A 13216-nucleotide genomic window follows, 5' to 3' on the forward strand; every position below is an offset into this window, starting at 1 on the left:
GGAATATCTGAATATTTTTCTTACAGATCAGAAGAGCAAAGATTCTGGCATCCCATATTCATTTCTGGGCTGTGAACAAAAGTGTGTTGAAGCACTTGTAAGTCATCCTGACTCTGCCTCCTTAATACAAATTTATCTGCTTAATACATCTACATCTGCTACTACCCCAAACCACTTCTTCATTTCTTCATACCTAAAGGGAGCATTTTCCTGTTTATCTTGTATGTTATACAAAAAAACAAGAGGAAGAGTGAAATTAGTTTTCTTTATCTCAGTTTTAGCATCCAGCAGCAATCAGAAGGAATTTTTAGAAACTTTAATCTCACCTCTTGCAGTCTTCTAATAGGTAATGACTGCATATGTTTGGCCCAGTCAGTGCAGTGCTCAGGGCAAGGAGAGCACACACACTGTGAACAGTACCTCCAATGAATGCAATTTCTGCTTTCTACCAAGCTTGTGCAAGAAGCTTTCAGTAGGATGACCATTCCATCATACCTCCAAAGGTCAGGTTTTAATGGAAATTATAAAAGCCTTATCTAATGCTGTAAAACAAACACTTCAGTTGAATGTTACATTTTGGTATTTGATCAGAAACCCAGTGGATTTAGTTACACAGCCATTCATAAGACTTTCTTGAACACGGGCTGCATACTCAGAAATGTGGGGACTATTTTAAAGAAAGCAGCAGCAAAAGAAGAAATAATGCCTGAAATAGATATTTGAAATAGGAAAAATATGGACCATTCCACTCAAAATCATTACAAATGGCAAAGGTGTTATTCTAAAGAACTATGCTGGGAAATGTTAATTACTGATACCTCTGTAAATAATTCACACATTTATTACTAAAATCATACGAATACACACACACCAAAACTCCTGAAGAATTAAAAATTCTATGTAAAATGAGCCAAATAAAACAGAAGCAATCCTTGCTGATAGAGAAACTTGCTTGTTTTAGTCCTTACCCAGAAAGGTTTATAATCTGGAATAGCTTCCAAAATCCCAGACTAAACAACACTGGCAGCAAAAAGTGCTTTATTTTATCTATCTGGTGTGCTATCAAAAGTGTCTTTGAGGAGGGAAGACCATTTATGTGTTGTTTTTCCAGCTAGATTACTGGAATGTCATCTATAGAAGATTATGTGGAAAGGTCCCTGGAAAGCTGCAGAGAGCACATACTGAAATAAACATATTATTTTACCATCCTCAAGATTGACACCTGGCTGCATTTCAAGGTATAGCAGCAGATAAGGCATTCTGTAACTGTGAAAATGACAATGAAAAGTGATGCCAATTTTTTTTCAAAGAGAAGAGGAGACCGCATTTACTGTCTAATGCTATGGAAGAACTAAGAGGTATTAAAACCAAAAGGCAGTGCTCTTCATGCAATGCACTGACAAGCTGTAACATTCTAGAACATGATACTGTGGATGCTAAAACATACATAGACCCATGTAACAAAGGGACACATTAATAGAATAAAAATCTATGGCAGGTCACAAATTACAGAAAAATCCTTGAATCTCAAACAGATGGAAAATGCAGTAGTATTTGGAAAAGTACTGCCACATAGTCTTGCCCTGTTCTCCTTTTCTGGGCATTTGATTTTGTCAGATTTTGGAGTCCGAATTATAAGACAGATGGACTTTTTCTCTTACCCAATATAGTCATAACAGCACAGTGGAGCACAGAGGAATCCCTGTATTCTCTCACTTCCAAATTTTCATCACCTGCTCCCTACACCATGTATGTACCCTGCAATACAGTGTATGTATCTTGTTGCTGTCAATTCTAGAAAGTTTTGATACTATGACCACAACCACGGAATTAGAAAAGCTGGCGACTCCTTACCCCCAGGTAATTGTTCATTTCTCTATTTCCTTAGGATGCAAAACCCTGTGGGAGAAAGAGGACAAAAGACCTTTTTCTTTCATTCAAGTGATGCAGCCTAAAAAGGCCACATAAGAAACTTCAAGCTGGAAAAGAAACAGGCAAAAAACAGTAATACAAACAGAATAGGAAAATAAAAACCAGAGAACACAACAAAATATAATGCAGGATCAACAGAATTAAAGAGTGACTCGGTAGTCGAAATAGCTTTTTCAGCTGTGTTTCTTCACATGAAACACCACAACAATCCTGAATAACATTTTGTTTCCCTCAAAAAATTATTCCACTATTGCTGGTTTTTCAGCCCTTCAGCATCAATGTTACGCATACACAAATCATCTCTGTATCCATTTCACTGTATTAAGTAAATGCAAGGGTACACAAGAAAGATAGTGTCTTCCTGATTTTAAAAGCTTTTTCACAAAAAAATTGTCTACTGGATGAATATAATTACATTGCCTATAGAAAAATAAATACCTGTTGCAATCAGGTATTTGAATTCTCTACTCAAAGTTATTCTTCAAAGATAATTCTCTCAATTAATACCGGTGTGAATGAAGGGAGGGGTGGCTTAATTGCAGTCTTCCAATACAAGAAAGATGGAGAGGAACTTTTTACACGAGCATGTGGCTACATGCTAGGACAAGAGGAAGGGCTTCAAACTGAGAGAGAGTAGATTTAGATTAGATATTAGGAAGAAAATCTTTACTGTGAGGGTGGTGAGGCATGAGAGCAGGTTGTCCAGAGAAGCGGATGCCTCATCCCTGGAAGTGTTCAAGGTCAGATTGGATGGGTCCCTGAGTGACCCGGTCTAGTGGAAGGTGTGCCTGCCCATGCCAGGGGGGTTGGAATAAGATGATTTTTAAGGTCCCTTCCAACCCAAAATCTCATGGCGATGAAGTGCAATTCAGGCCACTTGTGCACCACTTTTTTAACAGAAAGAGACATTCATTCATAATGCCTCTTTAGCAAAAATACAAAAGTGAACAATGTCTGTCAATTCTATACATAAATTTACATAGTTTTGTTGTATAAACAGTAGAAGCATCATATTCACTGCTCCTTCTGAAAGCATTTTACAACTCAAATTAACAGGAGAATAACTTCAGGGCTCTTTCGAGAGCTCCATGTTGTTGAGGTGACTGAGCAAAAAATTGTGATGGCTGAGGGGCCAAGGAGCCCCGAAATAGCAGAGGCCTGCTGGTGGACCAATTGCGAGATTCAAGAACACCCCCTGACCTCATGGTGAGAAAGGAAAAGACTCTCCCATCAGGTTTTGTGGTGCCAGGCGGACTTGCTACGCTGCACACCCCCAGACCTTCCCCATTGGCTCCCATTCCCTAGTCCCGCCTGTGTACCGCCCCTGTGCCCTCAGACTATTGGTCCTGATGCTTGCCCTGCTCCCATACATAAACCCTGGACACTGTGTGTTCGCCATCTTCCGTCTCTGGTCTGCTTTGGCGGCAGGATGCGATAAACATCGTCCGTGGAAATGCCATACAGGAGAGCCCTCCTGACTCTTTGCCTCTGGTAATGCTGAGCAGTCCGGCTTGGGTGTGTGTGTGAGATCTGTGCCAACAGCCGCGCGGGTGAAAGGAGCAAGCTTGCTGGAGTGCTGTACCCACCGCAACGATCCCATAGCCAGGGATGTTTCAGGGAAACGCAGCTACCCTTTCACGAACCCACGCACAGTGCATTACCATGTTAATTTAAGTCAGATTATTGTGTTAGTTAACTTCTCATTCAAGCTACTGGGTTTTTTCCGCCATGGGTTTAACAGCAAAAGTTATGTTGGCTGGTCAAAGCAAATAAAATAACATAATAGACAGTGTCAGTTGAGAGAGAGAGTGAAAAACAGAGCTGAAATGTTTCTGTGAGTAGGGATATGAATAACAGCCCTCAGGAAGGTTTTTGTGATTTCTTCCCCCCAGAATGCATTATTGGTTTCATGTGAAATGAATGACTGATGATGCCTCGTGCTCACTCCTTTACGTGCTCACAACTCATTAGACCTGTGAAACTAGTTCAACTACCTACCTTAAATCTCAAAAGATAAATTCTTACAGCTACTTTTAGAGTAGCTGATTTTCTCATCTACTGAGTATTCACTTGTCAGTAGTGTAAACAAGTATCAATCTGAAGGACATTAGCCTTCAGACCTGCAGAGAATGACTGAGTGACTCAGTCATTTTGCATTCAGATGTTTTTACTATAATGGCACGACTTGGATTTTCCAGTACAATCAGTACATCTGTGTTCACAACAGGAACATATTTCATAATAGATTCCCCATAGTGATATTGTGCACTCAATTTGCAATGCTTGTGGAGATAACTTTTAGACAAAGAGATAAATATTAGCTACGACACATGAACCAGTATGTATCCACTAGATAATCCGTATTCTAAATGATAAACATTCTTCAGGAAAACTGGTAATTGTCCCCAGGATAAATGCTCTGAATTCTAACTGGAACATGACTCAAGGATATTTTCTCCAACTGGGCTTGGAAAGCCATATGACATTCAAGGATTTTTTGGAGGAGTGATAATCTTCAATTCAGAAAATGGGAAAGATACGGAGTTTTTAGCCACAATCAGACAAAAATAAACAAGAGAAATCAAGAGAAGGTTTTGTTTGGGATGGGGTGTCTGAGTGACACTGTACAAGTATCTCTGGAACAAACAGGTATAGCAGCCAGACCTTAATTTTGATAAACACAAGATATAACTAAAGATGCAAAAGAGAATTACAACATCACACAAAACAAATTATATGCAAGGCATATGTGGGCAGGGAAGGATTCACTGCATGTAATCTGGAGGCACCAATCCCCAAAAGAAACCACAAAGTTAAGAAATAAGCAGTCATATGCCAAGTACATGCTCTTGAAATTTCCAGGAATTGAACCCTTAGAAGAGTGTGAAGAGCAGTTTGTGCTGAGCACTAGATAAAAAGGGATTAGAGCAGAGAATCAACCTCAGCTGTTTGATTCTACTGTGGTCAGAGAAGTAAATTCTTTCAAATATACAAACTGCAGAAATAAATATTCAAGAACAGCACAGTATATTTCTGTAGGAGAAGCAGCCTAGTGAACCCAAACTCTTACCTTTTTCAGTTGCAGAGGAATCACATTAGAACCGTTCTTTTAAATAAAAATAAAAACATTCTCCATAGTCATCAAATCCCAGAATCATAGAAGGGCTTGGTTTGGAAGGGACCTTAAAGATCATCTCATTCCAACCCCCTTGGCATGGGCAAGGACCCCTTCCACTAGACCACGTTGCTCAGAGCCCCATGCAACCTGGCCCTGAACACTTCCAGGGATGGGGCATCCACAGCTTCTCTGGTCAACCTGTTCCAGTGCCTCAGCACCCTCACAGCAAAGATTTTCTTCCTAATATCTAATCTAAACCTACTCTCAGTTTGAAGCCTTTCCCCCTTGTCCTATCACTATGTGTTCTTGTAAATAGCCTGTCTCCATCTTTCTTGTAGGCTCCCTGCAGGTCCTGGAAGACAGCTCAATTGTAGTCTCTCATTCTGCATGAAAACCATTCACATCCAAGCGTTGTGCCCAATAGTTCACAACAAAAAATTTAATTTTAAAAACCCCTTTTGTTTTATACAACAGGATGTCAGAACTGACAATAAATAGCCTGGGTGCCCACAGTCTGCCAGGTAGGAGCAGCAGATCTCACAACTGGCTCTACATTTCTTCCCCTGGTGAGAAAAAGCAAGCTTCTACTGTGTACTTCTCTGTAATTCCTGCAGTTCACTACCAGATAAATACCAGTCCTGCCCTACAGATTATGGAACATTAATTAACCAGGCAGGCACTATTCTAAAAAGCTTCTTCTCTAGCAGTACTAAATACATTATTTTAGCCACAGGATGTTCTGAAACTTGAAAGTTTCGTAAGTGAGAAATCTCCTCTGTCTTAATTTAAGTTCAGCTATCTAGATTTGGTGGAGCTTTTGAACATTGTAATCAGCTATAATTTGTCAAAATTTAACAGGTATATTTATATTATGCCTTGTATTCAGTTTGTGTACCACAGAGGCCTGAAATCCAGGTCTTTAACATTCTGTTGCTTTTTCAAAATTATACCTCATTCTGTGATCATGCTCAGTTAATGATATGATAGTCACCCATTGTTCATGGCTAATTATTCTTACTATTCAACATATAAGCCTTTACCACACTTACGTATTTATTTATGCTACAGCTTCTTACCTTGATTATTTGAACCTGCCATGAAGACAAAATTAGGTACTCCTTATTTCTATTATGTTAACCCCTATGATACCAAAGGCATCAACAAACATATGGTTACAACAACCCTGTGAGTTAAAGGACACTTTTAGTCCCTTTTTACATGGGGAATTTGAGGCACGGAAAAAAAATATGCATTTTATAATTACTTGCTTACTGTTCCAATTTGGAGAGATCCATTAGACTAATTTTTTCAGCATACTTAGCATATATTATTATCATACAGTTAAGACACAGCTCCCAGAGGCTTTCACTACAGAAACTTGCACAAAATACCATAGGACTCAATAATAAACATTTGTGGACGTTGTTCAAATTTCCTGGAAATCATTCAACTTCAACAAGACACAATCTTTTGAATCTTCCCCTACCTCAGCCATTACAAAATTTCCCACAGATGAAGTTAGGTGTGGACAACAGCCTCCTTTACTTCATGACTCCTCAAAAATATGCCTTTAGAGCAGCACCTCTGAGGAGATGGAAATGCCTTGTTTTTAGAGACTGGCTGGAAAGCTGACTGGTGGAAAATGACCTGGGAATGCTGGTCAACAGCTGGCTGAACATGAGCCAGCTGTGCCCAGGTGACCAAGAAGGCCAATGGCACCCTGGCCTGTATCAGCAATAGTGTGGCCAGCAGGGCCAGGGCCCTGTAGGCAGCAGGATTGTCCCCCTGTACTCGGGACTGGTGAGGCCATAGCTCAAATCCTGTGTTTAGTTTGGGCCCCTCAGTACAAGAAAGACACGGAGGTGCTAGAGTGTGTCCAGAGAAGGACAGCAGAGTGATAAGGGAGCTGGGGGTGTTTAGCCTGGAGAAAAAAAGGCTCAGGGGAGACCTGATCACTTTCTTCAACTGCCTGAAAAGAGGTTGTAAAAAGGTGGCAGTCAGTCTCTTCTCCCAAGTAATAAACAATATGACAGGAGGAAACAGCCTCAAGGAGCACCAGGGGAGGTTTAGATTTGATAGTAGGAAAAATTTCTTCATGGGAAGGCTGGTCAGTCATCAGAACAGGCTTCCAAGGTAAGTGGTGTAGTCACCATCCCTGAAGGTTTCTAAAACGTGTAGACATGATGCTTAGGGACAGGGTTTAGTGGTGGATTTGGCAGTGCTGAATTAACAGTTGGACTGGATGACCTTCAGTATCTTTTCCAAGCTAAATGATTCTATGACTTTACGTGTGGGTGTGTAAAGGCCATGCTTTTTGAGAAGTTTACCTCTTGATCAGTTTTGGGATCATTTTTACAGCAAGGAAAAAGGAGATAGGCTTGAAATTTGGCCTGTGTATCGGGTTCCTGTTCCAAATAACAAACCTGTATTTGCTAGAGCTAGCAAATAGAAAGTCAACAGGTCGTATTACTTTCCTCCAACCTTCTTTCCTTGAAACAGCTCAGAAATTTTGATGTAAAATAAAAAGGCTTTGAATCAACACAAGTCTGAAAAAAATCAGCCTAAATAATTAAAGCACTGCAAACTGTAATTACCATCACAGTAATAAGATGGAACATAATAACAGAACAAGAAATAATAGTTACAACCCAGAGCTTTTTCTACACAGGAAAAAAATACATTATTAAGTGAAAACTCATAATCACAGTGTAATGGTTAAGAATGGGAACATACACTGCTTTCCATTTCCTTGGTGTGGTGAGAAGCATTTCCTTGTAGTGGTGTCATTCTCAGTTTTGTTTTGGAATTGAGAGCACTTCAAGAAGTCTGGCCAAGAAGCATTTACCATACCCAGGACTGGTTCACAGCCTTCTTTTGCTGCCTCACAAAATGTCCTGCAGGGCAAGAGTACTTGACTGAATAAAAGAGAGAACAAAATCAAAAATTATTATTATTACTTTAGTATGTTGTGAAAACTTTTTAAACAGAGCAAAAAGTAATAATAAGAGCTTTCAGCAAAGTTTGCATTCTATACAGCAGCACCCATACCCTTAGAGTGCTTAAATTTTCAATACAACTTTTGCAGTTTGTCTAAATTACTGCAGAATATCTTAGGCTTTAGCAAATTCAATTTTACTTTATTCATAACCACTCATAATGCCACAGAAAGCTCTTTTTCCTAGTACACCACATACATCTTTCTCTTTATGTCTGACTCTAGGTTGTACCTGTCCATCTCAAAACCATGGCTAGAATTCCATATTCAATCACAAGTAAGTGGCTTGAACTGAAAAAGTCTACAGTACCCAAAAATTGACTAACTTAGTGTTTCATTTTACAGTAACAGAGAATAACATGGTACTGTTAGCAACTGTATGACATGGCAGCGACCACAAGAAAGGAATAAAAAGCTGCTGGAGCTGTCTGACTACAGTGGTAACAAAGAGATTGGTGTAAAGCAAAATACTCACTTGCATAACTATTCTGAAGTCAGTATGGTTGCCTTTCTCTGCTTAGTATCTAAAAAGACACTGTGCTGCCAGTGTTGTTACTGAGTTCATTACAGTGGTGGAAAAAGTGGTTGGAGCCACTTTTTCAAAAAAGGTATCTTTAGAGATATATTCTCCAGGTAATGCTAAGGGCTTTTACACAATGCACTTCACATGCTGAAGTATTGAACTTGTCTTGGAAACAAGTCAAAGAATTTATCTCTAAAGTTGTCTCTTGCAGTTTCCTGGATGGCAGCTTACTTGTTGCCTGGAAAGAAGCATATATGTTCTAAAACAGCACTTTTCACCACCAGGTTTTTTTATTGTGATCTATTGAGAGACAGAAAATTTTTGCACCAAAGATCACCTATCTGGCTGTGTACAAAACCAAGAATGGTTCCACTGATGGACAGAAGAATTGCCACTTATTAGTTCTGCACATTGTACTGGCAAACTAAGTTAATCTGAATTGTAAAGGCTCTTCAGATAAACATGTGCTAAAAACCCTTCTGGTTTTTACAGAGACTGTTTGATATGGAGAGAAAGAAAGGGCACAAGAGCTGTCAAGCAGCCATGACTGCCTCCTGTCTGGAGCTTGAGAAACTCCTTAAATAAAGGGGATTTGACAAGGCAAGTGACTGTCTCCAGACATTTTTTAGCTTTTCATTCTTAGCTAATATCCTAATAACACTTCTGGTTTGACAGAGGCTCCCTAATACACAAAATGCTGAAAGAAATGCTGTACTTACTACAGAAGGCACTTGAGTTTCTAAATATCTGTGAGAAATAAGATGTCACAAAGCTAAAATGGAGTATTGATTTGATCTGTTGGTGAGTGGTAAGCCTCTATTATATTCAATCTGATATGTTTAATTTAACTTTCTGTTCATTTTTTACAAAAACACAAAACATGCTACAAAACTGAATTACAGTGAAAAGTATTGTAAGCAGTGATTCTACCTCATTCACTGGTGCAATGGAGCATACCTGATGATCACAAGTAGTCATTTGAAGACAGTACATTCGGCTAAGTTTGTAAGTTTTTGTTCTCAAAAAAAGTGTTAGCAGGGACATTACTTGAATTTACCAGGTCTGTGACAGAGATCTACTTGAGTTTACCACAGTTAGCCAATCTGCACATGATTTCTACGAATGAGAATGCTATTTGAAAAAAACCCAAACAAATAAACGAATCATAAAGAGTTCTTGAGGGCTCTCAGATGAAGTTTCACACATGTCTGGAGTATTTGGAGTGATTTCTTTTTTTCCTGACCCACACCTGAATCATTAACTTTCAAAGCACTTCAGCTATAACCTGACATTTAGCAATCAGGCAATAGTATTATGTGTATGTCAATTTCTTAAAATTTAACTATAGCAAAGTTCCATCTATATGGCTCCTTGTTTCCAAAGGTCTTTCAACATACTGAACATTCATTTCAATCGAAATTTTAAAAATAATAGTAAAAAGTTATATTAAAATAAAACTATGCAGTGTTATACTTACGCATAATAGTTAAAGAGCTTCCAAAAATGTTGGAAGTAATTTTTTTCGGAAGATGTATCTGCACATTGAATTCTTTACATCTATATGAGAAAAACCCACAAATACAAGAAGTTCACCTCATTTATTTAAATTAAGCAGTCCAGTATTTGAATATACACTGCAGTGCAAATGTTTGGATACTATATCAGATTTTCATGGCAAGGTTCTCATAGCAGAAGGGATACAGGGGTGGCTCCTGTGAGAAGCTGCCAGAAGCTTCTCCTTTGTCTGAAAGAGCCAATTCCAGTCAGATCCAAGACAGACCCACTACTGGGCAAGGCTGAGCCCATCAGAGACAGCAGTTGTACCTCTGTAATATTTGAGGAGGCAGGGAAAAAATACTGTGCAAAGGCAGCTGCAGCCAGGAGAAAAAGAGTGTAAATATGGGAAAGAAGCAATTCTGTAGATACCAAGGTCAGTGCAGCAGGAGGGGCAGGAGGTGCTCCAGGCGCTGGAGCAGAGATTCCCCTGCAGCCCATGGTGCAGCCCACGATGAGGCAGCTGTGCCCTGCAGCCCATGGAGGTCCATGGTGGTGAAGATATTCACCTGCAGCCCCTGGAGGACCCCACACTGGAACAGGTGGATGCCCAAAGGAAGCTGTGGGAAGCCCACACTGGAGCAGGTTTGCTGGCAGTTCTTGTGACCCTGTGGTGAACCCTCACGGGAGCAGCCTGTGCCTGAAGGACTGCACACTGTGGGAGGGACCCCACACTGGAGCAGTTCATGAAGACCTGCAGCCCATGGGAAGGACTCACACTGGAGAAGTTCATGGAGGACGGTGTCACTTAGGAGGGACCCCATGCTGGAGCAGAGGAAGAGTGTGAGGAGTCCTCCTCCTGAGAAGGAAGGAGTGACAGTGACAACGTGCGATGAACTGACCACAGCCCACACTCCCCACCCCCTGCACCTCTGAGGGGGCAGGACGTAGAGAATTCATGACCAAAGTTTAACGCAGGAAGAAGAGAGGGGCGTGAGGAATGTGTTTTAAGATATGGAGTTTCTTTTCTCATTACCCTGCTCTGATTTGATTAGCAGTGAATTAAATTTCTTACCCCAAGCTGAGTCTGTTTTGCCTATGACTGTAGTTGGTGAGTGATCTCTCCTTGTCTGTATCTCAATCTATGAGGCTTTTGTTCTATTTTCTCTCCCCTGTCCAGCTGAGGAGGGGAGTAACAGAGCAGCTTTGGAGGGCACCTGGTGACCAGCCAGGGTCAACCTACCACAGAACAGTAATAATTTGGAAATTACCGGTCTTCTAAAAGACAACTGCATGGTGATCTAATAAGCCAAGCAGAATTTGCAGTCTCTAGAGAAGCTTTAACAAATCAGAAAACATGGGATTATCCAGCAACTGCTGCAATATTTGGCCCGGTTTCAATACTGAGTCATGTGTACTCCATAACTTAAATATTTCTGGATAATGATCAAGTTTAGTATGCACATATTGCTTAATATGCTGGAGAATGAAAATATTATTTAAAGTCTTTATCTTGATTATTCTTATTTACAGCTACTTGGAGACCAATAGTTTTAAAAATAAACTGGCAGGTCTTTGGCAATCTTACCATAACTGATTCAGCATCAGTGGCAGGCACAGAAGCAGGTTATAACATATTAGGGTGTGATTCTGCTCTTCAGGATATTAATAGAAGAACTCCTGAAAATGTATTTTGATGAAAGAAAGAAAATATTTTTATTTCTGTGGTTGGCTTCCCCACACTTAAAATCCACACTTCAGTGAATTCAGCTGGACAGAAATACTAACATTAAGAACTGTAAGGCACCAAAAGAAATAAAAATCTGAATAGCAGACTGATGAACATATTCAGCTATTGCTGGTTTTCATTACTGTTCTTTCCCAAGCTTCATCCCTTCAATTGTTCAGGATAACTTTTTCTGTGGCCATACAATAAGCTGTATTCAGGTACTGAACCAAGTTAAAAGCAACTGTAGGATATTTTGCTGTATCATTCATAGGCACACATGCTAAGAATGATGATAGATCTCAGGCCTGAGGCAAAATAAAGGAATTGGTAAAACAATTGTGAGAGATTTCTGGGACAGGGAGGATGAGTACAAGGACAAAATGAAACATGATGTAATTATAGGAAGAAGAAAACAACAGCTCTGAAATCAAACAAGTTGAAGTGATGAGCTCACGCACCAGCCTTTGTGAGTTCTAATTGTCTTTAATCCTTTCCATGGTTTTCTAACAATAAAGACTTCTACAGAATATAAATGTCAGAAAAATAAGTTTCTACAGCAGAGCAAACACACACACTCAGGGTGGCGGTTTTCTAGAGCAATCATTCTTGTGAAATCTTTCTCAGTACCCTCTCACAGTACTCCAACATGGAGAGCAGCCCAGTCACTGACAGAGTTTTATGAGACAAACTCATAAACCCCTCAATATTGCTTCTTGATTCATGGATTTATAAATGAATTGGCTGCTAATGTTTCACTTTCCCACAATCAAGAAAATTAGGCATTTTTATCTTTTATTGTTTGGTTTTTGTCTCTAACTTGCAAGTTCATTTGAGAGTTTGAATTTTCTATTTTGTCTCTAGATGGGGGCTTAAATCTGAAGTTTACTTCTTTGCAAAAAATAAAATCTGAAAAGAAAGCAAGATTATTTTAGATTTTTGTGGTTATTTCACTTGATAAAATTGTAGTGAATCCATATAGCAACATTTAAGGATGGCGCCTCAATTCCATGTAACACTTTGTAACACTCAAAGCAGAGCTAGGTGCATTACCTCCCACCTAGTTTTTAGCTCAAGGGCATGTAGTGTTTTCTCGAAGCAGGTTCCTGTGTGTAAGATGCAAAACTAACCTATAAAAGGATAGGACCACAGTCTGAGAAACATCTAATATCTTAAAGGAGAAAAAAGGACTCAGAGGTGAACCCGGCAAAAGGCATAGCAGCTCAGATTCCCTGGGGTGAGAGCCTGAATAATGGTTGCAGCTGTTTGGACAAGATTAAGGCCTCACATTAATTGGCTGAACTGCGGGTCGGTGCCCACTCATCTGCCCTACAGGGACTCAGTATAAGGATTTACAGATACACTCATACACTCATGGATGCCCCATTTGCTGTCATGAAGCTGGCAATTACAGATGAGCTACAAGAG

At 39.8% G+C, this 13216-nt stretch overlaps 1 protein-coding gene across 4 annotated transcripts in view; it reads right to left on the reverse strand.

Moving 5' to 3' along the window:
• The window catches only part of CORIN (corin, serine peptidase), a 125317-nt gene that overhangs the window by 55431 nt on the left and 56670 nt on the right, over positions 1-13216 (reverse strand). For 3 of the 4 annotated variants that reach the window (XM_017744346.1, XM_017744343.1, XM_017744345.1), the window contains one exon: positions 7784-7965. In XM_017744346.1, coding sequence (XP_017599835.1) covers positions 7784-7965 — 182 coding nt within the window. The remainder of the gene's footprint in view (positions 1-7783; positions 7966-13216) is intronic. The other variant, XM_017744344.1, reaches the window with a different exon arrangement.

Source organism: Corvus brachyrhynchos, unplaced genomic scaffold, assembly GCF_000691975.1.
Source record: "Corvus brachyrhynchos isolate BGI_N302 unplaced genomic scaffold, ASM69197v1 scaffold17, whole genome shotgun sequence".
NCBI classification, from domain to species: domain Eukaryota; kingdom Metazoa; phylum Chordata; class Aves; order Passeriformes; family Corvidae; genus Corvus; species Corvus brachyrhynchos.